Raw genomic sequence first — 26,473 nt, 5'->3', positions numbered from 1 at the left:
GCGTGAACTTTTCTGCGCGATCGAGGTGTAATCCTTCTTCGACACGGTTGACGGAGCGTACACGATGGAGAAGACGCCAATCGCTCGAAGGTACGAACAGGCGGTCGTTCGATTTACCGTGCAAGCATTCGCGGGACGCCTCGATTCCCCTCGAGAAATTCTAGCTAGCGATGGGACTGATTCGATTCCCCGTATATATGAACAATTTCACAATTTTCGATCATTCGCTTAGGAGCACCGAAGCGTGTCGACAGGAAAAGTCCTTGGTATCGTCAGATTAGAAAACCTTAAATTAGTCACCTCGAACGTTCCAACGATTAACAGAAACTTTGTTGAAATTCGAATTTCTCGAGAGTGATTTAATTTTTCGAAGGGTTACTGTATCACTTAAAGTTAACCATGGCACTTGATGGATGATCACTTACTGATGCTTCCGAGACTACCACGCTTTAGGGATCGATGCTAATTGAGAAGTATCGCTCCCATCGCTGACTTCAGCACCGGTATAGATTTATCATCGCATTGATCGCGGCAAGGATCACACGGCCGCGGGGGGCGAACGTTTTCGCGACGATCGGCAACGGATGGAATACATTAATATATTACACATTTATGGTTATACGTAAGTATATACACGAAGCTGCCGTCCATTCGCTATGTATATATGTACATGTATACTTTGAGCGTATCATTTTCCACGCTGATCGATGGCCACGCTAATGTCCCTTTCATCCTCGTGAATTTCTATTAAACGTCTAATGCACGGCTTCATTACACGGGAATTCATCCCATCGGGTCGCATTCGCGCGTATTTTTATTTTTCTATTCAGGTTCCTTTCCCTCGGTTGTGTAACGTCGAAATTATCGCGCTTGAATCAAAGTGACACACGTGTCATCATCGTTTCCAGGCTTATAAAGATTAAGCATTCTTTACATCTCCCGGGGGGTGTCTACTATCGGTGTACTTGCAGTCTCTTTCGTAACCTCCAGTAAATAAGCTATTGGTAGGAGAAATACAAAGTGTCCCAAAATAGCTTCGTCTCCCGGAAATGAGGGGTTTCTGGGATGATTTGAAATAATCGTTGATTCCGATTTCACGGCGTATGGCACATGGTAGCGAACGCGAGAGAGTATGGCAAACCGGGTAGAAGATGAAAGGCATTCGTGACACACGACCAGATCCAAAATACTGATCACGTAAATACGGGAATAAAAAAACTTATATCATTCTCACACACACACCCACACACACACACACACACACACAAAATCGTCGTCCCCTGAATAATGTTCCTTTAACGCCCGTCATACCGGAGATCGCCTTTTGTATCGGAACAACGTTAGTTCTCCCGAAAATTTGGGGCGCAACTATTACGGGGATGAGTGGTCTGTTCGCAGCGTTGCGATCCTTCGATGTTTCCAGTGTGTAAAAAAGGCGACAACGTTCTCAGGGGAGGGAATCCTCGATGGCTCGTATCGATGGAACATAATGTCGGAGATGCGGCGCATACGTGGTCTCCTCGTCGAAGCTTTAAACGACGAGGCATCGGAGCAACGAAGCTCCCAGCTCGATCCGAGGGGATCAACCTAGATGCTGGGATGACGTTTACATCGTTCACTTTTTATACCAGGGATACCATCACCCGTTTCCTGGCGGTCGAGTGGAGCATCGCGATATGACCGCTCCTTCGCGAAGAATGAGCCGTCAGGGATGTTGTCACTGTCGTTCTGGTGCTGCTGTTCGGGCCACCAGTCCCGAAGCAGTGATGGGGATTCGTCGCGCACCACCCGGAAACCCACGAGATCGCCTGCATGTTCCTATCGCATCATCATCGTTATATTTCGGGCCTTTGTAAACACTTCCGTCGGAATTACTCATACTTCAATTGATTTCATTAATTCATCAGCACGGACGATTTGTTTGGTAACGAATTCGTAGATATACGTGAATACTTGGATGAATAATTTTCTGTATTTATCGTTAGGATAATATTTACGGTTGAAATTTAATTCTGGGTTAAGGCGAGACCATCGGTTTTTGTACTATTAACCATCTTATGCAATATCGTTTGCTTACTTCCATTGAATTCATTTTTGTTGCTCTAAGAGCGTTAATTCTTAATCGAAGGTAAAAAGAAAACCGTGTACACGATACTCACCGTACAGTTTTACAGAAGGACGTGCTGAAGAGACAGTATATAATCGGATTGGCAGCGGAGTTTAGGGGTGTTAAGCTCTGAATGAACGTGGCCACGGCGATGTTCGTCTGCGTTTCCGGCACGTATCCATAAACCTGAAGGAGGTCGAACACTATGTACGGGCTCCAGCAGAGAATGAATACTGAAACGATTGAACGGCAATATGAGCACTTTGATTTCACCGTCAATCCCCGCCTCCTCCACGTCGATATCTTCAGCGAATCCGTTAATACTTTCTTTCACCAGGAAATTAATCCTCGCAATCGTTCAGCTCGAATCTCGATAATTCATGATTTCGCGACGAAACTGAAAAAGGCATGAACGAAGATGTTTGGCAAAAACAACCCCCCTCAAATATTCCAATACCGTCACTTGTAACATTTGAAAATATTCTAGCAACCTCAAGCGTATCTCATGGATTAATAATAAAAATGAAAAAGTTTTGTCTTCTAGAAAATTAGAATTCTTTCACGGCCGTGTTCGTTGGCCGACGAAAATTCCTCAGCGATCGGCCCAAGCGTTTCGATACGAAAACCGTAAAACTGGTGCGTGGTTGTTTCACCGTCGAGCAAACAGGGACACTATAAAACGACTGATTAACCAGGGCATCGGCGGATCGGATAAAAGTTTACGTTGGGTCCTTCGGCGTAAGGTGGCGGGGCATGAATAACCCGAAGCAGTTGCGGATAACGACGCTGAGACTCTTCGCGTTCGCCCGGAGTTTCATCTTCTCGCGAAGCCACTCGACCAGACGAAATACAGGGAAGGGTAGGGGAGGGGGAAGAGAAAATGTCGGCGGTCTGAACGGTTTACGAGAATCGAGCTTTCTTGTCTGCGAACTTCGGGAACCTCGCGACATTTCCTCTCTATCGACGTAACGGTCCCCGAACAACTCCCGGAATCTCCTTAATAATGTTTCGTCGTATACTCGTCCTAAAATCTCCGTTGAAGTCGTTTCATTTAAACTTTTTATTACCGAAATTGCTCCGAGGGTGGTATACTGCTTCGAAAACTAACGCGTTTCTGGCTTGTATTTTTCTTATTGCTTGTACCTGTTCTTGTAAAAGGAAGTATCAAGTATTAGGGAGATGGTGGTTACGATCTTAGAGTCGAAAGTTATTGTTATTGTTTATGGGTTTGATATAGAATGTGGACTTCTTACGTGTTTCATAACGTTGCAGCGAAGATTTTGGTGATTCATAAGCGGATCTGTAGTTTAGTGAGTGGAAATGTAACAAGAACTAATTTGTAACCTGATCATGAATTCTGTAGAAGTATAATATTTAGGAGATAATGAATTCTCTGCAGTAATTCGACTTTTTCCATCGCATGTTAGTTTCTTTTTACCGCGTTGAATTTCAAAATTGTTGCGTGCGTTATTTACCGCAGCCTCGAGTTACCGTGTTGCATTCGGTTACCCTTAACGACCCCTTGTCTGAAAAGAGACTACGCGAACCGCTAATGTTCGATCAGATCCGTCTAAGAGCCCCCGAATAACTGCATGAACGAACGCATTGTACGATATATCCTTTTCTTAGTCGATGAACGGGTCGATTGTTGTTACGGAATGCGAGTCGTGCGTGAATTTGGGGTACGCTGAACCCCCCGTACAGACCACTTAAGTTGCATCGCAATTGGGTCGACGGCAACAATGCTTATCATGTAAATATTATGAAGATGCGAATAGGACGTAAACTAGGTTCACAGTAGGTGGTTCTTCAGTCCGGATGGGAATGTCGTTAAGCGAAAAATTAGTCGGAGAAGTAACGTAACGTGAAACAAGGTGCGTTAGAAAGACTTCTGTTGCACATTTTCGACCTGTTTTCGTTTATAAAATTATCCGTTTCTCGTACCACTGTTCTCTGAGCGCATTGTATATGTATACAGTGGAGAGATGAAAGACATTTATGCAAATGAAATACTGTTACAAATTTCTGTCTTTACCTACCTCGAATTGGACAGTTTACGAGAGGAAATGATTATACGACGATTAGAGGAATTATTCTACGCCGATTTCGAGATAGCAATATCTGGAAGGGTTGAATTAGTATTTAAATTACTTCACGCGGCAGGTACGCCGGTACCTAGTCAATTTCACTGCAGAAAAATGATACGCGGTTCTCGACGATAGTGTTCTGGGTGTCAAAGACAGCACCGAAGGGAGTTGTTCGGCCGATGTTGTACCTTTGATACGTTTCAAACGAAAGTGGTCTATGTCAGGTGAAAAAAGGAGGAAACTTGAAGCCAAAGAACCACTGGGAAGCGAATCTGATTAGCCCAAGCAATCCTTGGTACACGTAAAACCGTTCCCTCGAGGAATAAAGGAGAGGCGACGGTCCTTTGAGCAACAAAGACTTCGAGGCTTCTACAGAGGATTCGACATGTATCGACTTTGTCGTCATCGTCGAGGAATGCCTCAGGGGTTAGTTACAGCGCAAATAATTCCGTTTAATTGCCAGTTTCATTTGCCAACATTAAACAATCGGATTGATCTGAGTCGATTTTATTACAATTCTGGCTGGGATTTTTACACCATACTGCATTCAATTTGTTAGGTTAAGGATGTCCTCTAGGCGATCTTTGCTCCTTGTAATTATTGATCTCGCAGGAAAGAAACAAGTGGCTTTAATGAAAATGGCATTAATCGGAATTCATGCTGGTTTTCTGAGATTTCACTTTTATCACGATGTAAAAAGTATTGAGGGAATGGAAGAATTTCTGCCATGATATGGCGTCACGCGGAAAATTACAGCAACCGGAGAGCAACGAAAATACTGGAACCGTGGATTGCTCATAGGTTCATTAAACACAGGACAAATATATGTATGTGTATTACTAGAAATTTAAAAAATAGTAAAATCATATACAACACAAAGTACGAAAGCTGTATTACGAGGATATAGATATAGAAGTTTATAGTTTAAATACCTTCGTTAATCACTGTAAGCATGTTCCAAAGAACTATTTGTTTTTCATTAATGTAATGACTTTGATACACGAAAATTTATATTTATACAAATAGAGCAGTACTTTTTAGAACAATTAGAATTTTCATGCCTGACTTTGAAGGTATTCAGGGGATATATGAAAATGAAAAATAATATCTAATGGAACTTGTGCTCCATTAATTTTGAGAAATATAAACCGTATATGAAAGACTATTGGGGTGGTTAGAATATAAAATAATTTTTATGATCATTAAAATAAAGGGTAGAATTTCGTATGCATTCTGAAATCGATACGATAGAGAGAATTTATGATCAGAGATTTAGCTCTGTGGGTACAGAACGCGACTTTCCTTTGCTGTACTTACGTAGTACTCGCGTGTATTTAATATACGGGCAGTTCGGGATCTCGAAAACCATTTTTCCTTTATCTTTCAAGTGGAAGGTTTTACGTCGTGCAAATATAGTCGTACAAAAGAGAAGGCACGCTCTTGTGTTTTATTCTTGCCGGTGAATTTTATTCCGTTTTTATCCAATATTACTCCTGCGATGAGCGCAGTTATGAATTGTCGGTTATCTCGATCCGAACTACTCGTGTTCATTAAATTTTTATATCTTCATAGCTTACCGTTCATGCGTATAACAGGTTCGCTGCCTAACGGAAATTGTTTACCGTTTCGTCCATCAAAAGTGGAATTTTATATTTTCACTGCCACCGGTTATTTATAGACGCTTGTTAACAGAGACATGTACGTTCCATGAGAATGAAAAAAAGAAAGCCAGCTATAAACTTTAAGAATTTTAAACACCTGCACCGTGTAACGTTACTTTTTAATGTACAATGTTAAATGCGGTTCCAAATATGACTATTAACGCCAGGACCTCGCGACGGAGACGGGAATTCGTTGAAAAATTTTAAAACGGTGTCCAGGTCGTCTACTCACCGAATACTATCACGAGGGTCATCTTGACCGTCTTCACCTTCGCTCTAGGAATCAGTCCTCTGGACGAGGCTCTTCTCGTGTCCCTGGTAGGCCCCTGGCGTAACGCCCCTCCCTGCGACCATATAGTAGCCACGATCACAGCGTAACAGCCTCCTATTATCAGCGTAGGAGCTATAAAGAGGGTAACGCTGACCAGGCTCATGTAGATCCTCCAAAGCGTTGGCGAGCCCAGTTCTATCCAACACTGAGTCTTCCCCTGGCAAACGATCCTGCCCGATTATGCTCGTGATTCGACCGGTTTGGAGAAAAACACGCGATCGAAATACACATCGCGTGATTGTAACTCCAGAATTGAAATTCTGTGTCTGTTAGGACTGGCCAGGAAAACGCTCGGGCCAGTACTCTTAGTTGTTAGACTTTAATGAAACTTGGCATGTACTATGAGTTGCTAAGAAAATGTCTAGTGTGACTTTGAGGCTAATATGTTACCGTATCGGCCAATAATGAAAATACATGTGCTCTATATCTACAATTGTGTCAGACAAGATGGGCCTAGGGGCGTATAACCAAGAGGAATCGAATTCCTTTCTCTTTTTATCTTCTGAGCAAGACATACAGGAAATCGTCGATAAGTGTTGGAAGGCTCTTTGACACTGAGTGGTCAGACGTCATCCCCACCACTGGGCCTTTGACTGGTTCCACGCCCTTCGCCCCCAATGGTGGGAATGACGTCTGAACACTCATCGACGATTTACTGTAGTATGTAATGCTTACTCCACTAATACAGAAGAAACACAGTATTTCGACCATAACATTACGGTCTAGTTTGAATTATTTCCGAAAACTGTCGCGAATATTAGAACTGTACGCGTTTACTCTCCACACAGAGCAGTTGATAAAGCTTTCAATACCTGTATAGGTTTCTCCTCGTAGAGGAAGATGATGGGGATGCTGAAGAGCGCGGACAGGCTCCAGGCGGCAATCACCAAAGCTCTGGCTCTCCACCCTGTTATTAAAGGTCGAACTGTCGTTTATATCGAGGCGGTTACAATTTCGTTTCGACGGGAACTGGAGGCCTGTCGTTAAATTGTCTTTTCCAGCCCGGAGATTCTAACGTGTCGCGGAAGTCGAGGCAGCAATTTTATAAACGGCCTGAATGTGCTCGCGGCGCGTCGCGTCGTTCGCTTCGCGGTAAATGAACGGATGCAGGTCTCCGGATCCCGAAAGTTTCCCGTTCCCGGGAAGCTTCTTCCGAAGCTCGCGGGAAGAAGTTTCGCGACAGCTGCCGGATAATGGAGAAAAATAAGGAAAAGGAAAACGCTCGCGACTACGCGTGCCGGTGCAATATAGAAACTTCCACAAAGTTCCTCGCCCTCGGTTTAACGTAACGATGCACCTTTGTCTCCGTGTTATTAACACGATCGTGTTATTAACGGGGTTCGTTAAGGATTCCTTTTCACGCCCGGAAATAAATCGTACTGTACACGCGACGAGAGGAATTTTACACGAGCTACCTTTAGTGAGCGCTAATAAGATTCTACGAAATTACATCCCTTGCTACATCTTCGCCCCGGATTAAATCTAAATCAACGGTGGATAATTAGCCGCCGTATCGCGTACCCGACAGAAAACCCAATTTCAGTCGTCGACGGACAAATTAATCGCGACGAGGGGCACTATTCGAGTTCAATTAACAGGAACCACCCGCGTCAGTTGTATTTAATCCCTTTCTATGGACGTGTGACTGTTTAATGTGGGGTGGTTGACGTGTTCTTTCGTTTCTTACTGTGTTTAGTTTCTGTATACGCAATAATAAAACAGTCGATAATCTCGAAAACCAAGTCTTTCGCGGATAAAATTTATTCTACAATCTCAACGTATTTTTGTACGAGGGAATCAACTGTATTTATCAATTTGTAATTATTTACAAATATTCGAAGACAACAATTACAACGTTGCAAATCATTCGAGATTGTTCCACACAAGTCTGTCTACTATTTCTCAAAAAGAGATTTCAATTTAATCGATCCTTTCGTTCGAAATGCTAAAAATCAAAGAAAAAGGGGACCACTTCGAACGGAAGTTGTAGCCTGCTGCGAAGCAGCAGAAAGCACAACGTCGTCCTCATTTTCTGTCACGCATTAACGGCGTGATTCGAAAGCCATCGGGGGTTGCAGCGGCCGCGTTAAGCGAATTATCGGTTCAGCTCGGATATTCCTCGCGGTGTACGTCGCGGATCAACAAAAAAGGCACTCTAATTGGAAACTGCCTCTGTAGCTGGGCGGCTTGTTAATGCCTCGACATCGACGGCGTGGATCGTCGTCGTTAACGTCGCCCACGGTTCTGCTAGTTTTTATTTCGTTACGGTTTTTCACCTTTCGACCTGTCGCGGACGCGTTTCTTACGGTACCTATCCCGTAGGAGCGTTATAGCACGATGGAATAAAATAAAACGAAAACCATTACGCTCTCTCGGTAGCCATGGCGGCTGTGAGCGATTTCTTGGCTGGCAGTTAAATACTCGGGAGCATGCTCGGAGCCACGTCCGGGGAAAATAGAAGAACCGTGGCCACCGCACTGGAAAATCTCCGCGATTTCAAGAATCATCGTTGCAGCGATGAAATGTTGCCTCGTGTCTGCAATACACGACACAGCCCCATCCGACATTGCTTATAATATAACGCTTCGGTGAACGGATCAACGACAACGATGCCACTTCGCCCTGAGCTTGTACTTTATAAACGTGATCGAGAGTTCGACTCGACGATCCGAGGAAAACCGGAAATCCTAACGAACCGTGGAACGTGGTATCGTTTACGCGACGCTCCAGGCCAGATGCCCATTCCGTAGCTGTGCGGTGAATACATAACCTCGTCGCAGCTTCGTAGCTTTGAGAATGTATCGAATGCACCCTCGGTATTGTAAGTTCGAGACGGTTTTAAGATCTGGTAGCAAGGGGGAGATCGTGGATCACGGGGTCGTTAAACGGAAAATAGGGAAGAGATTCGAATGACATTATAGCGAGCGATGAGTGCAGGCTGACGATACCAGACTCAAAGGTTTCGTATACATATAGAGATTGTACGGACATTTACGTTGGACCTAAGAAAGGTTCCACTATCAGTGGATTTGCATTCAATATGCACAAATTTGAGAATAAAGGTGAGGCAATGTACGTGATGTATAAAGAATTATAGTAGAGAGACAAATAGACGTGCAAACGTGTATGACGAGTACTTCCGTCAATGTTAACTGTTAACTACAGACGACTCGCCTCAGAATGAATAATCCAACAACGACTGCATCGTAACACTTTTAATAACCAACTGAATAATATTTTTCCTTACCATTTTGAAAATAGCACGCCACTTTACTGTCAATGGAAGTGTACTCAACCACTTCAAACAGTCCGTTCAAACGCTAGAGATTCCAAAATTCTCCACTAGGTGGTGATGGTGACAGAATAATTCAAATTAGTTCTGAGCAGTTGGCAGACGAGTGGTCTGTAGTTAACCTAACCTCGTAACCTTTAGTTTTTCATTGGCACGCCAAGAAATGTTTCTACCGATATTCTCGAGAAAATGAATGAATCGACAGAATAATGTACTTACACCTGCCAGTGAAGTTCATCGGTCGGGTGATGGCGTCGTACCTGTCAATGGAGAGAGCGACGAGCACGTACGTGGAGCTATAGGTAACGACAACTTGCATGAACCTTATCAGCTTGCAAGCTACGTTGCCCGCGTGCCAGGTCACCGTCGTCCGCCAAATTATATCCGTTAGCACGGATATCAGGCCGACCAATAAATCTGCAACAAGATATGCAATGCAACGTACTGGGATGATTAATCGGGGCGCTATTATTAAACGGTTTCCACCGCGGAGGACACCGCTTAATTCACAAATGATTGAACGCACGGATCGAAACGACCCCGGTCTGGAAAAAGGGACGGCGGCGTTCGTTAACAGCAAAATACCGCTTTTAAACTGCCGCCGGAGAAATTCGCGCCCAATTAAGTGTAAACCGGCCTTTCCCGGAGATTGTCGAAATTCTTCCTTGGGGCCTGGACTTTTAACCTTCATTTCGGAAGGTACTATGTAAATTTTGTTTTTTGCCTCAAAGTTAACCTTTCACAAACTACCGCGCAGTAAACCTTTTCTTTGTTGTGCTATCAGAAATGTCGACCTTAAGATCGTGCGGGATGAAGATTTGGAAATGGGAGGTTACGTGTCGTCGGAGAAAAATGAAAAATAGATGATCAGAAAAGAAGTATCTAGTGCATAGCCATTCTACGTATAGGTGTCCGAGAGGTTGATCAACTTAAGTTTCGTAGATGGTAAGTGATAAAATGTATACTTTCTTAATACCGTATAACACAAATCTAGAGTAAACCGTAAATCTAAAAATAATAATAAAAGATTATAATATTTCTACTAATGGTTAACTAAACTGAATCGGTCCGAACAAATCTGAACATTCACCGATTACTAGTATCTTCATGCTGCAAGTTCGAGTGAATTCAGTGTTGAAACATTTTACGAATGGCAGTAGCAGAACGAAACGCATAATTCAGGAGCCGCATGATTCCCGGCGCGGTGAGAGGAGGCCTATAAAGAAGCGGTTTAAAGGATATCGCGTCGAGTGTTGCGAGCGTGGAAGTGTCATTCCGGCTGACATAAAAAAGCCCTCGGGGAGTGAGATTTCAGGGTGCGGGGAGTCAAACGCACCCCCTCTAGGCCATATATTTTCCTCGGTATTGAAATTCGATTTGGACTTATCACCCTATAATAACATAGATTACGCGATCGATCGTCACGGTGCAGGTGTCGATGCGAGAATTAATCGACTTTGTCGCGGCAGTACGGCCTCGCGGTAGAGAACTTTTACGCTCTCGCGTTTTTATTTACTGCAAATTTATCGTCCTCGCGGGGGTAACGACAGCACACCGGATCGTTCACAAATTTGAATTTTATGACGCTCCCGTAAGATTGCTCGCCTCTGCTTCAAGACCGGTCGCGGAACCGGTCGTTATTCGCTCGTAAATGGTTGCAACAGCTTCGAATTTCAGCAAATGCTCGGCATGTTAATTGCAATCGTGTTGTTCGAGGGTTTCGCATGCAGATATCTCGGGTGACAGTGATCGTCGTATTGGGGGACAACTTAATACTAACTGCATCTCAATGATTTCAGGTAGCCAAGTATTGATTGCTCTGTTCCATTCTAATTGAACATTGTCTCTGTTGCTCGATTCTGCGATCTATACTAGAATTCAATCTACAGTTTCAAAGAAACTATGTGGTGGTAGGTCGTAAAAAGGAATATCTCCGTCTGAAATAAATATTAGGTGTACAAATTAATTCGTCACTTTCTTTTCATTGATGTTTTTAGTTTATTTACAAAAGAACTAAATTACAATCTAATCTTGAAAATATTCCCCACCACTTTCTACACATATCTATACACCATTTCTCGGACAGTTGACGAAACCCCTCTCGGAAAAATGATGGCGATTTCGGGTCAGTAATTAATTGCGGAGGTCACGAATTAATTTGTACACCTAATAAATGAATAGTAAACAATACCTCCAATGCTCTGCTCCTTCTATTCTCGCGACAAACACATCGACAGTTTCTCAGTTTTATTTTTTCCTCGCCTAATGCGCCTTCCGGCGAAACAATAACAGAGTCCTCCGCTGGACGCGATAAAGCGGAAGTCGCTTTTACTCGGGCGCAATACGCGAGCGATCTCACCATCGGCCGTGTTTCTCTTCTTCCCCTCTTTCACTTAAGGTGGCGGGTTTTTCGCGCGAGAAGCGAGAATTCGCGTCCCGATACTCGTTTTCCGATACACTGCCGCGTTTACGCGGCGTTCGATGGATTTTATGTGTGGCAGGCGGCCCCGTTGTCATTTGACGGACAAGTGGGTTTACGTTTTCACGCTTTTACGCGACCGGTAAAACGCCACTTATATTTTGGCGCATTTTTGCACGTGCAAACACCGTTTACGAGCGTCCCCGACGGAATCGATAAGGGCTGCTCGCTACGGGAGAGACGGGGCCGGAGGGAGTCACTTCCGGATCTGCGTTTAAACTTTCTTTTGCTTGTTTTAGAGGGGATATTGCTTCACGTTACGGTGAACTTGAAGTAATGTAAAACACTGTCTGAACCATCCTTCTTCCACGCATTTTCTACGATATTCGTATCTTGAAACATTACTCGTATGAATATCTTTTTTGGAATTTACTCGTTAATAGATTCTGTTGGTTTAATTTCGTAAAAAGTTCAAAGTGACGAAGGACTTTTGTAAGAAAAATGTGGACATGAAAACAGCTACTACTGTTTATATTCAATACATGAGAGGTGTAAAAATACCTTTGTTCCTCACTGTACATATATTAAGTATTCTCGAGTGAAAATGACGTGAAATCATCTTTTAAGGAGCATGTGTTAACCAAAAAAGTCCTCTGAGGAAGGAAGTACTATATGTATATCCGTATAAATATCATTTCAACGAAATACACGAAACGTGAAAGACTTCTGGACAGAGAGAAAAAGTTTCTGGCAAGAAAAATGATCTGAATCGTTTACACAGCGATAGCAGAAATTTGTGCCGAAGATCTCAGAATTTTATCCAACGTATACATAAAGGTATATAACGTAGCAACATGATACGTTCTGCGTAAGCATCACAGCGACAGAGGGACTTGATTCGAAAGCCTCGTAACGAGGCAGTGGTTGCAGGACTTTTCGAGTGAGGAGGAACGAACGAGGACCACCGCGAAGTTACGACCGCGTCTTCATCTCGGGTTCTTCTACTCAAAGACGCGGCGGTCTTTCAAGACGCACAATTGCTCCGTCTCAGACGGATACTACGGGAAACGTAACACGAGACAAAGAATGAGGAAAGTAGAGAAAGGAAGGATTTCAAAAGATTTCAGGACAGCCCTTCTTTATGCCAATGTCAGTTACGGTTATTCCTATGTCAGCCATTGAGCCGTTTGCACTGGAAGACACGTTTTCGCGGCGCCATGTTGGTTTCATTCTTCTCCTCATCGTAAAATACTTCGTGTTCGGTGTATGTACGTACTCAAATATTGAAACAATAGGTTGATGTAAGTTAGACGCGACGGTAGTTAGATCGAACCTCGCAGTTACGTTCATGCCAGCGTGTATGTTAACAGAGTACACACAGTAATTAATAGAGGCACGTTGACAGGGCGACGAAAGACACGTTAAGTTTTAATTAGTTCCAGACTTCACGTTGAACATCACTAATGTACGTCGTATCACTTTCTTCACATTAACAATTCTATAATTACACTACTCGATCTAATTCTAAATATGTGTCACTCTGTTCATCGGTAACGTTGCAGGCGCAGCACCAAAAGTTACAATAATTGACACCACAATGTGCCTCTCGTGACAATCGACACACATGCTCGACAAGATTCACAAATACACTACACGTTCACGACTTTCTTATCCAGGGGCTGTCTGATGTATCTCGTTCCACCGCAGTCGGTATTCTATTATCGTTCGAACGGCGGCATAAAACACCCTTAATAAACCATTATGGGTCTATAACGGGGCTTCCACCAATCCGCGGTGGTGTTTACATTCGGTAGGTTGTTCTTATTGGACCTCGTTAAACTCGGCCCAAGGAGACCGGGACCGTGTTGCAATCGAAATTCATCTACGGGCCGGGAACGGAGGACGTTTCTCCCTTGAACTTCCGAGCTCGACACACGTTCTATACACTTTGGAAACTTCGACGTGAAAAAGTCGAAAATAACCAACCCGTTTTACGACGTGCTTGACACACGATCGTACTTTACGCACGAATCGTCCTCACCCAATGACATAATCCCAGTTTTTTTTTTGTTCGTGATCTTGGGGAATCGTTTCGAACCGAGCCGTATAAACGGGATGTTCGACAAATCCTAGCGGAGGTGAATCAGCGTTAACCCTCTGCGAGCTGCGAGCGGACTAAAACTGATTGCGTAGGGTTTTTTAACTCTAGAACTACCGACGATATATCTATTTCGACGGGATCGATAAACATGACAAACTTCTGAAAATATACAAATTTATAAATCGTCTCGTTTCTTCAGATACGTATTGCAATGAAAGTTGTAAAAGATCTGAGAAAATGCATTGTTGTAACATTTTGATCATCGTTAGAAGAGTGTACTAACCAGTCGTCTTGACTGCTTTGGCAGTTCTAGTGTTAATGAGCCGTTGCTGAAACTGTGTTCCTGACGAGTCCGTTGGAGTGCAGGAACGTATTACTTTCGAAGGAAAGTTGATAGAAAATTTCGATGACGTATTTTAAGGTGCGTCGAAAATAATTATTATCAGAGTTCATCGTGAGCGGAAGTAGTCTCGAATAATTTTGTATCAGCTAGTAGAAAAGTATGAATAATCGATTCCGATTGTCGACATATTTTTGTCCTGATTACACGAACGCTGATGGTGAACGTGGTATGTTGCGAAAAAGGTAATTGATTCGTGTTACTTGAATTGCTTTTGAATGAAATGTTCGAAGCATTCGAAGTGGAACTAGAGGAGGGGCGACTTACCCGCAAATGCTAGCTGCTTGATAAAAAAGTCCATCCGCGTTTTCCGCCGTTTGCCCCATAACAGACCAATTAGCACCGCGATGTTACCCACGACTATCATCGCGAACAACAGCCACAAGACCGTGAATTGTTCCGTCTGTAACAAAAGAAACAGCACCGTAATCTCGTGAGCATTCCGACGATAGAATCGTGCAATGGGGGAATAGGGAGAAACTTTTCATGATTGATTTTCAAAACAGTTTTCATTCATCGAATTAGTTCAATAGCGATACGTCTTCTGGAAAATTTTTTGGCTGTTTTCGAAGACTTTTCTGACGGAGCAGGCCTGTAAATCGATACCAGAACTGTAAAACTCAACGTTTTGTAAATGAACCAAACTATTATTTATTACAGATATGACTGCACGATTTATAATTTGATTGTTTCTTTAGTAATGGCAACAAGGAAACAAGAAAGAAACGTCTTCTCTTACAAGTATTTTGATACCTTATGTTCATACTGTTTCCTTGTTATGTTTCCATTGATTCGATAAATTAATCAAAATTTTGCAAAATTTGCATTGCATTTTAACCCCTAGCCTTACGATTTTCTCGACTTCTACAGTCTTCGGAATTAATTTTGTTGTCGATTGTTTCCCAAAAAACCGAAAGGAATTCTGTTAATTTCATTTTTTTAGTTCTCATTTCCTTCATCCCTTACAGCTCACTTTATACACGATTAAGTTACTCTCATACACGACGTTCATCAAGAGTACATGTCCTAATAACTATAAAAAGAAAACTGCGTACCATTACAGAACTCGTCGCGCGTTAATATTACGTTGCTAACGACACGAGATTTTATTGGAATCGAACCTGCCGTGTGATACGATGGAGGGTGAGAGAGTCGCCTGTAACACGATTGCCGCGTGGAATAGCAGTTGAAAGAATAACGTCGTGTAAACGCGACAACGTTCATTAACGGGCTATTAACTACGTTCATCGATTTCCGTTTACAAGATTGGAAACGCAATCTTGGTAATTGACTTGTTCGCGTGGACATGTGACAAGAGCATTTTAAAGCGAGTGGGGGGAGGGTGCAGACGAGGCGATACGATTAGAGGGATGAAGTGGCATTAGGCCGTCCGCAATCGCGAGCTTCTCTCGTAAATCAACGCCTATCGGGCCCCAAGACGGTGGTATTTAGCGGGATAATTAACGTGTAGGATGGGAAATACCACCGAGAGGACAGACGACGATCTAAGTTTCGCGACGCGACAACAAGACGATCCCTCAGCTCGCGAACAATACTGAACGGTAAAGCTTGTTTTTCCCCCCTCCAGGGGCTCAACGAGATCTGGAACAGGAGTCGATGCTCCGTGAGAAATCTCTTCCGCGACAGGATTGTTAAGGCGAGCAATTTGTAACGAGCGGGGCGGACATATGGGAGATACACCAGTGAATGGAATCTGGGTTCAGCAATGGCTGCGTCTACCACGCTGTCAGCGTTGGTAAAAGCTGAAACCTCGGGGAAAGTTTTCCGAGTGCCGCTGAAATGTGGCGCTCGGAATTAGGTGCACGCAGAGAGCAGCTTTACCTGCTATAGAACTCTGTTGCGGATGTTGAACGATGATTAAAATTGTAGTTGTTTCATATTTTGTTAGATAGTTACCAAATATCCCTTTGTATCTGAAAATTGTAATAAACACGAGTTCCACAAGCACTGTTTTTCGATGCATACATTCTGTGGCGTTATATTGTTGTATATGTTGTAACGCGTGGTTCAGTGTTGATAAGAAAGGTGGAATTAATATAACTGGAATTTATATCGAGTTGTATTATAATATATACGAGAGTGGTGTAAATACAAACGGGAATTTTTTTATACGGGAAGCATTAGCAGTGACTATTCTTTGTGACGCGACTCCATCGCTATTTGATTCCTTTGAATCATCATACACAGTAAAATGTTTAGGAATTGCAGTAGAATATAAAAAACGCCAGTTATATCACGAGAAATTGGTATTGAATATGTGACAGCTCGGTAACTACATAATTAGATGATACATCGGGCCGTGATAACTTCCAGTAGCGATCATATTAAAAATTAAGTGGTGCTCTAAACTTTAATTAACAACTACTTCGGAAACCAGATAGTTTTAAGAATTATGCTTATTAGAATTTCTCTGACAGGCAGTTGGTACGAGAGAAAAAGTTAAGGAGATAAAGAGACATTTAACAAAGTAAACCCCGTACTACTGTCCACAGGATTGAAACGTATATTTTTTTTCATTATGTTTCCCAACTTGTTTTGTCCATCTCTTAATGAGTTCCAAACTTTCTTTCTGGAAAAGTGTTTCTTGTCACGAGAGTAGCCGCTCTTGTGCGAATGGAGCTTAAAAAAATTACTGAGATTCGGTCATTATTAAAGTTGCTACAACTTAAACAATTTTCGTCGTGTCGCTGTTCTATACTGCAGACAGTCTGTTCTATTCTTAAAAAATGGACACATCTCTCAGTAACCAACCCAACGAGAAGAGAATTGAGTATAAAACTATCGGTTGAAACACACAATATTTCAAAGACTATTATTAATTACAAAGTTATCACTAACATAAAGATTTTAATAAAGTTTAATACTATTCATATGTAACTCTCAAGGTAATAAAGCCTCCACTGTAGAATTCAAAATACTGTCGAATTGTCAGATATTCATACCAGAAATTTTGAATTTCCATAAAAATCCGCAGTCTAGCTATCACTGTTGTCATCTGTCTGTCCGAAAAATCGAAAAGTTCCTTTATTTGTTCACGCGGCCCCATATTAATTGGGTTCACAAAGTAACAGAAACGTGAGAGTGACCGGAAGCTCACAGTCCCGCAAACATGCCTGTACCCGGTTGATTGTTAAAAACGTCACCTTCGCGGTACTGGTCGTGTTCGGAACATTTCTGTGGAAGTTCCAGTGGCTTTGTTGAAAGTTCTAGAGACAGGCACGAGAAAGGCCGGGCATAAATCGTCGAGTACCCAGACCGAAAAATAGGAGAAGTTCCCGCTCCCCCTCCCTCCACCCCATCCAGCCATATTTCCTCTGGATTCGACGACATCGGTCATTTATGGAGAATCGATGGCCAGCACGGCTGCACGATCGCGCCCTACGGTGCAGCCTCGAAGAGAGGTCGTCAACCTCCCACCCCTTCTGGTCTCAATGGCAGATTATCAGTTTCCATTTCGATACACGCCCACGCGTCGGATATCCCGCTGGAAAGTGGGTGGGTATCGTTAAGACAGAAATTTATCGCCTCGGATTTCACGGCGAACCACCTGCAACGAGCGGAGCACGCACTTTGCCGGCTACATAGCCACGGTCCCTGGCTACCATGCACTGGATTCACCCGGATGATCTCCGGGTAAAGGCGATTCTCGACGTTCGGAGATACGTGTGCATTCCTTTCCCGTGCTCGAGACTCGAGTAATTTCTCGGAAATGCTCGCCGCAGCTCAGTTACACCGCGCGTATTGTCCAATAATCCTGTGTGTATCTACCGATTTCATTCCACTCCTGTATATATTATTTCGTAATATCGTGATTTGACTCGAGTTGCTATGCTTCGCAATAATAGTCACGAGAATTGTCTAATTTATTTGTCTAACAAAATTAATTTTGTCGAGAATATGTGACGAATGTGTGTGATCACAGGTGACTGTCGAAGTGGACTGTCGTTCGTAATTGTTTCCAATACGACCTTCTTGATGTTTGTTCGGTTCTATATTGCTTTTGTATGCAGTTTCTATTTGTTAATAGGTGTGTCAGAGTGGTGGTTGTGTTTGTTTATGATTGGCGTTTGCTGTTTGCGTGGGTGTGGTAAATTAGTTGGTATTAATGGAAGGGAGAGCGATGTAGTGAAGTTTCTCTTCCCGATGTAGACCTGAAATTCGTGGAAGATAGCTACAGGGATATATTGTAAATTAGTTAAAAATCCTTGATTGTTCTGCGCGGGGTTTTCAGTTGTCCAAGAATCCCAGGTTATGATCGTCGTCGACTGTTCACGGCAAACTTAGGAGCAGAAGGCCTTGGCTTGTTACGTTGGGGAAATGTCCCTGCCATAAATGTTTCTCTTTCTATAAGAATCGTGGTGATCGTATGCACTTGCAACACTATATGTAGTTGCAAGTTTAGTTAGATTGATTTCATTTAACCCTATTAATACCGATGGTTTCGACAATCGCGCAGACGACGCAACTCATCTTGATTAATTTTCTTTTATCCGTATTAGAAGTTTCGTCTACGGTATAATTTTGAACATAGGCAGGTGGAATTATTGTACGTTAAATTTATATAATTCGATACAATAATTTTCATTGACCTACTGTATCTTCACTGCGGTAAGTTTGTCAAATAACTTTACTTTTGGAGTATTGTGTATTATTATCATTACACAATTAGCATAGTGCGTTTATTTTGTAAACCAATTTACCTTTCAAGGCTTCACCGTTCTATGCCCAATTATACTTCACAACAGCGAGAATAATTATGTTTCGAATGGAATTTATAGTAACAATCGACCGACAGCGTAATTGTGCCTGGGCTGTTCATGAAAATCAATTCATCTGGACTTGCAACGCGCGGTCCCGATTAACGCTATATGTACCGTTATTTCGCTAATCCCACACGGCTTGTGTCGATTATGAATCGTAAATCAGAACCAACTGAAATTCGAGCCGCGTCCGCAGCACGTGTCTCTTCAGAGACGTTCAATTAAATTAACTGAGCAAACTTTTGCTAGTCTGTTAAAACGGCGTTCGGTAGCCGGATTCAAAAACCGCGAAATAAATGAGCTATTCGAAGACGGATTCGACTATTTGATCCATCCTTCTCCATTCTAGCATTAATTGAACCAATATGGAACAGTACGTGGACAAAGTACTAAAATAAATTTACTTCTCGAGACAATCGAATCTGAAGTTTTACATTAGGCGTGCTCTTTTATTACGAGCATTGACAGGAAGATAATACTGTGTGGTTTCCATTGATTTTGGTACATTTTATTTGGTCAAGCAAATATGTTCACTTCTTTGTTTCATTCAAGGAGTTCCACTCCAACCATACATTTCATTTATCCTTTCGAATATTCTTGGATAGTGTTGTATGAATTAGAAAAGAATCAATGACGAATGTCCAAGTGGAAAGAAAAATACTTTGCGACCAACTGGAGTCAATAGAGTGTTTTAAAACAAGTATACGGGTAATTGGTTTTCCAATCGGCGAATCGGATTAATACGCGTTAAAAGAGAACCGTCGACGAAACTCCGTATACCTGATTTACCATAGATCGCATAGACGATTTAATTTCATATACGATGAACATGACCGAGCTGTCTGGAATCGTGGTTCAGCATATGGCAAAATTGTCTGTAGGAATCGATAATGCATATCGATGTGACCACCGCTATAATGAGTCAATTTATATGTTCATCCGACGATTGAGGTTTAAGATGATTTGCAAGTGTGCGTTCAATCGTGTGGGGAACGTTATAACGAGATCACCTTTTCTTTTTTCGTATTGTAATATGTATGTCGAGGATTAAATCTTTAAAACGTTGAAATCCGGAAGAATTCACAATTTTCATTTTGGAATGTGCATTAAACGGTGAAACGTTCTTCAACCAATTTAACTTCTCATCTGTTTTTAGATACTGATTGAATAACAAACCGAAGATTAAGGTATACAGTTTGTTTGGAATTTAATTGCGGAAATTCATTTTTTGTATGTGTAATATAATTGGGTACGAAGTACTTGTTCCATATCAAGCAACATATCATTATGCATTGAAATATTCAGATATGCATTATTCATGCACACTGCCTGAAGAAAGATTAGAGTTTATTTATTTAATAAATTCTGCTCGAATGAATTCTCTAAATCATCTAAATATACTTCTTTAATTTACCCGATTGAGAGGAAATCTCGGCACAATCAGGATACACAGAAGGCCCAAGCTCTTCTAATTCACTAATTAAATGTTCTATCCGCAATGGAACTTAATATGACATTTTGGTATATCGATTGTACAAGAACCTATTATTGTGCTCCGGGATAATATCTAATTCTCGTAAACACTTAATCCTCTGTTCTCCAATACCTGCCACTCTAAAGCAGCATCCCAGGGGATCAAATCATGTGTAGACACGGCTGATAGGCTAGTCGGGGATATTAGGTTTGAAACCTAAAACGTTGAAATCCGTATTTATAGAACACGGATTCGAATTGCGCCATTGATACCATGGTACGATAGAACTTCTTACGTTAAATAATAGATAATATCTGCATACATCGTGGAAATAAGAGTACGAACGTTAATAATAAAAGTGAAGAATTATAAAGTCCAAAACCGACTCGATGAGAAGTTTATGGATCTCGGTGTAGAGCTCGATGTGATATCCAATCGTATAACAAATTTTTAAACATAGACTTCGGTTTTCGTGAAAAATTACTCTGAAAGCTAGTTATTATTAGGGTTATTGAATCGAATTCGGCTAGTATGTCTGTTCATAATTTCCTGTTTCTACTTAACCTAGAATTTCTATTTTCACGAGGAATCACCCTCCCCGTTCGATTGCACCACGAATACAAATGCATTGTCGACAAAGTCATTGTTAGGAACAATCCTACTTCTGTACGCAAACAATTCTATCGTAACCGAGTAAATACTAGAATTACTCGGATAATGATGTATTCGTGCAACTAGAGTCGAATTAAAGGGAGGTCCACTGTAGTCATGGTTAACCGTCAGCATATGTTAAAATGTGTAATCGTGTTGTTAAATGTATAATAGTTGATCGACCGTCAATAGGAACGTTTCTCGAACAGAATGGCGGTGCTTTATGCGTGAGCCAATTGGCTGAGAAAATTTTCACGTGCGATGCCTTCCACGCCTTTCACAGATGGAGACTCGACTGGGCTGCGTGCACGCTCGCGTTTCCTTCTTCGCCATAGATAGCACAGACTTCTTATGGAGGACCATTCGCACGATCGGTAATGGGACAACGCCATATTGGTTTACGTAACGCTTCACCGTCGTGTAATTTCCGTGGCAGAATTAAAGTCTGGACGCCGCGATCCTCGGGGCAATTCGAGACTGAAATAGGTGTCCCAGGAGACTTGGCTGTCGCACGATTTTTCATTCGAGAATAGATTTCGACGCCGCCACGAAGGAAACCTGTCTTCCATTCTCAACCGGGAATCGGTGTACAGGGACAGTTGTAATTTAAATGAAATTGGAACGAATATATTAAGAAAATTCGAAGTTGTTCACCCTATCATCATTACACGAAAGACACTAAATTCTCTCTTCTGATTGCTAGAGCAAATGTTATTACTGCGTTTGAACGTTTGTTAAATTAGACATTTTAAGTAAGTAGGGCCGTACACTATAATACACGAACTCCATTAATCCTTGAATGGCGGGCCGTTTAAACCACGACCACGTGACAGATGTGCACGGTCCACTTGGACCGATCATAAAAATTCCATATTCACCTGGCAAAGTTATGCACAGAATTTAATATCCGTCTTTTCGTTTTTCATACCCGTTTATTTGCTAACCCCTCTTAATCCCCCTTCAAATATAACACCACTGTCACCGAGTAGCTTCCTCGGATACCCAGACGAAATTTCATTTCACATCACCGTTCATCTTTTATCGATGACATCATCGTGAGGTGGCTCCTGGGTCTCGAACGATGCGAACGAAGCCCTCGAGAAACGGCGGTGGTGGTTTCGGCCCGCAGGCCAAAAAATCCGAAGTTCCGATTCGTCGAGGTCTTTTCGGAATACATTTCGACCGTAGGGGTGGTTCTCTTCGGGTACGTTTCTGATCCGTGGATTACACGGTCCGTGTGTGACGTGCGAGGGGGCTCATTCGGTCCCGGGGCACTTCCTGCCGCGCGGCAAATTACCTTTTCAGCCATCCAGGCGAGAAAATATCGCCGAATCGACGGAAACCCAAGGTCCCCGCGTAACTGCCCCGGTTGGCTATCCACTCTTTTTGTCCCTCGTCTCGGTTCACCGACGAATATAATGCCTGACGCGCGCGTCCTCTATGACAAACAACGACAGCCCGCCTCTGTCGTAGTGACCATATCTCCCGACGCGTGACTGTTTTCGCAAAATCCGGAACCAAAGCACGAAATCCAACAATATTCCCGGCTTTTTTTTCTCTATGCGTGATCACAGACTGCTGCTGCAGTTTTGCGTTTCCGACGAACTCTTCTTTTCACTCGGTTCCTCTCCACCTGGAATAATGGCAACGCGATATCGATGCGTTTCCTACATCCATTTTCTCTCTTTTTTTTTTCTGATCGTATTCTGCGCACACCCTAGCCACGGAATAATAACAGGGAAATTGGAAACGAACTGTCTTACAGGATCGCTGTTTCTCTGCAAGAATTTTTAACGAACGTCTCTAGCGGTTCGGATGGAGTTTCATTGCGGAGTTATTACCGAGATGTCATTGTTCGATGTCGTGCCTCGAGTAACTTTAGTTGAAAATATTCTGTAAGTACAATGAGAGTTCGTATTGAAACGATGTTATTTTCATAGAGTATACAGTTAATTGGAGACTTTCCAATTATGTGATTGTATCGAGATCAAGGAATATGATTTTCGAGCGACCTTTAGGATGTAATGTCACGTCTTTAAATTCTGGTTATTTATGTGACTGAAAGACAATAATGTATTATTGTTTATTGTGTTTTTTTTTTAATTTTTTAAACTGTTTGGTCAACCACAAAGTGTTACTCGACGGTCGAGAATCGAATAAAGATACAGTAGACTTTCGCGATTAATGATACTTTATATGATGACGCGATGAGGATCTGAGGAACCCCATGAATATTTCTAGAATATTATATTTTGTTATTCAGAGGTCTGAGGAAGCCCATGAATATTTTCAGAATATTTTATTTTTATCTAATAGTTACTTAAAGAGATGCTTGTTTATCTCGATGTTTTTTTACACGAGAATGCAAAACACTTTGTTGTGTAACAATTAATAAGATTTCTGCATAGCCAAATTTGTGTAATATGCAATAAGGTTTCCACCAGACCAGTGAGGGGTTAACGACACAATAGAAACAAATGTCACGTCTGTCGACCCAAGTTCACGCTTGGGCACATCGAGCGTTTAATATATAATCATAACGATGCGAAATATCATTTATACACAGACAAGCGAATGCCGCACCACAGAATTGGTCAAAGGTTTCGCGCAAAACGAAGCACCGCGTAAGCATTGAACAAACGAACGCCAGAGTGTCTAACAGCCAGGCAAAGGTCAGATATGGCACTGATGAAAATTAACCCACCTCCATCATTCTACCATTAAATTTATCTTTCAAACGCCTTGGGCATATCACGAAATGTCCTCTATATAGTAAATACAGGAAATAGAAATATCTACAAAGAAATGTAAGGAACAAAAAAAACAAACACACACGATAAGAACCCTTGAACCAATCATGGGCTCGTTTCAAAGCCATTACGGTCAAAGGTTAATCCGAGAGTGTCGTTTGTAGCGTTTTACGTCGTACGCAGAGTTATTCTGAGGCCAGGCAATAAACCGATCCCGAGAGACACTGCTGCATCGTCGATGGAGTCGTGAGCTTTTTTGAGCTCTTGAAATCGATGCTTTCACGATTGATCCACCGTATCACGGCCAGCTGTTACCGATTCGAAACAGTTGAATGCCAGTGAAATTGTATACGCCACGATGCGACATCTACGCTATTCCCTCGGGGTTCCTGCCGTCCTACTGTCCACGCGGGATTCATTAGTTTGCATGCTTCGTTCCGAGCGCGGGCTGGTTTTCGCGTCGATTACAGCTCGATTATTATTCGCGCGTGACTGGAAATCAAGTGAATGGACGACCTGTCCCGTTCGTTAATATAGACACGGTCGTGCAACCAGGGACTTCTACTGAAACATAAAATACCGGTATTATTTTGGTTGTACCTTCGCCCTATATGATCCTATATACGCTCTACCCTTATAGAAACCGAAAAAATACCGGTATTTATTTTGGTTTTCGATAATATATGTTTCGGTATAGCTTTGATGGCATAATACCGGTATCACAATCGTATCGGTTTAAGTCCCTGCGTTCAACCTGGTCGAGATTTATGGTACTCGTACCGGAAATCGAAGGAATTCATCGCCACCGCTTGAAGCCAGTTTTTGGGGATTGTGCACCGCAAGATTGGAGAAACGAAGAGTATTTGGTAATGGGGGGACCATCGGAGACTTGATTATTCATCCCTGAGCGATGCAGATCGTGATGTAATTGGTGGTACAATTGGGTACGGGTGATTTTGCGTGAATCGGGTAAAAAAAAAAATAAATCGAAAATGTAGAATTAAATTCGTAGAAGAAAATTGACTTTGAAGATTAACCCGAATCGCGTGAATTCGTCATGGTAGTAAGTAGAAACGGAGTGGAATGAACAGACACGCTAGCCAAGTCCTATTCAAGTGCACGCGTATTCAGGTGAACTTGTCGAAGAACTACTTTTTCACCGATTTCGACGATTTTTGAATACGTTGTAGAAATCAACATTCTGAACATCTTTTTTAATTGAACAACAATGATATTGTTGGAATTTGAGAAAGAGGATGGAAGAAAACCGGTTTCAACGTGAATTAATATTATGAGACCGGTACATCGATTTATTTTATCGTGACCTGTATATCTAATTGTTCCAAGAATAAACGCAGTGTTCCCAATAATCCCCGAATTCTTTCGAGCGGCTCGTTCGATGATTAATAGGTGCGTCGCTAATGACAAAGTATCCTTTAAACAAGATCCTTTCGTTCCTCGACGAGCGGGGCGAGAGCCTCGGCGAGAATTAGCGATTTCGTGGTTCTGAATGGTTTATGACGCACTCGCTCGTATTACCGCGTAATTTCGCGGCTCGTAAAGAGAAGAAAGAAAAAAAAAAACGAAGAAGACGAACAAAAAAAAGTAGCCTGCGGACGCTGATTTAGTGTCTCGTTCCGCGGCGGTACGTGTCGCTTTTGCGGCGGCGTTGGCTCGACGGCAAAAGAAAGTCTGGCCGTGGTTTAGAGGCGACATTAACCCACTTAATCCACCCGGTGGAACAGGCACAATATATAACCGTAAAAATCTGTTACATGTAATCGGTGGGGTTATCGTTAATTTCCTCCGCCCCCTCCTACCCACCCACACGCCCGTTAACGACAGCCACACACCGAGAGAAGAGAAATTCATTCGTTCGCGCGCGCTGCACGTTACAGTTTCCACCCGTAACTCACGATGCAATCGTCGATAACATTATTTACTGGAGTTCGAGAAATTACTGGACTGTCCAAATGAATGAATATGAAAAAAGCTGCATTCGTTCGTGCATCATTGAATCGAATAGAACGTCCACGGGGGCCGTCTGCGATAATTACGGATGAAATTAAATGAAATTTTTATTACTTGTAATCAGAAACGTACGATTCGGGACAGTGTCGTGATGCACCGTGACAAAATTGAAGATTCTCCATGGCATGGACGCGTGAAGGTTGCGTGTGGCAGAAATTATTATCTCATTAAAAAAAGGCTACAGAGAGTCCCTTCCCCTTTGGAGTTCGCGGAACCAGAAAGCCTTCGATTACCAGTCCCCCATTCGCTGTTGCTTCTTCTAACGGCATCCGATATTTCTTTCGTATTACAGGCGTATTTTAACGTTCTTTTTTCTTCCTTTTTCACGAGTCGGCGCGCTCCTCTCGGGGCACCGGCTGACGCCGCCGACACGGAAGATAGATAAATT

At 42.4% G+C, this 26,473-nt stretch overlaps 1 protein-coding gene across 1 annotated transcript in view; it reads right to left on the bottom strand.

The window, feature by feature from the left end:
* Positions 1 to 1,365: 1,365 nt before the first annotated feature.
* LOC107186848 (cardioacceleratory peptide receptor) overlaps positions 1,366 to 26,473 on the bottom strand; it is a 58,028-nt gene continuing 32,920 nt past the window's right edge. The window contains exons 3-8 of the mRNA XM_015574796.1: positions 14,666 to 14,801; positions 9,698 to 9,895; positions 6,999 to 7,093; positions 6,088 to 6,343; positions 2,160 to 2,340; positions 1,366 to 1,818 (exon numbers count right to left, since the gene is read on the bottom strand). Of these exons, the coding sequence (XP_015430282.1) occupies positions 1,623 to 1,818; positions 2,160 to 2,340; positions 6,088 to 6,343; positions 6,999 to 7,093; positions 9,698 to 9,895; positions 14,666 to 14,801 (1,062 nt within the window). The 3' untranslated portion in view covers positions 1,366 to 1,622. The remainder of the gene's footprint in view (positions 1,819 to 2,159; positions 2,341 to 6,087; positions 6,344 to 6,998; positions 7,094 to 9,697; positions 9,896 to 14,665; positions 14,802 to 26,473) is intronic.

Source organism: Dufourea novaeangliae, unplaced genomic scaffold (genome assembly GCF_001272555.1).
Source record: "Dufourea novaeangliae isolate 0120121106 unplaced genomic scaffold, ASM127255v1 scaffold81, whole genome shotgun sequence".
Lineage (NCBI taxonomy): Eukaryota > Metazoa > Arthropoda > Insecta > Hymenoptera > Halictidae > Dufourea > Dufourea novaeangliae.
The sequence above is the reverse complement of the archived record's forward strand: the minus strand, read 5'-3'. Positions and strand labels throughout refer to the sequence as shown.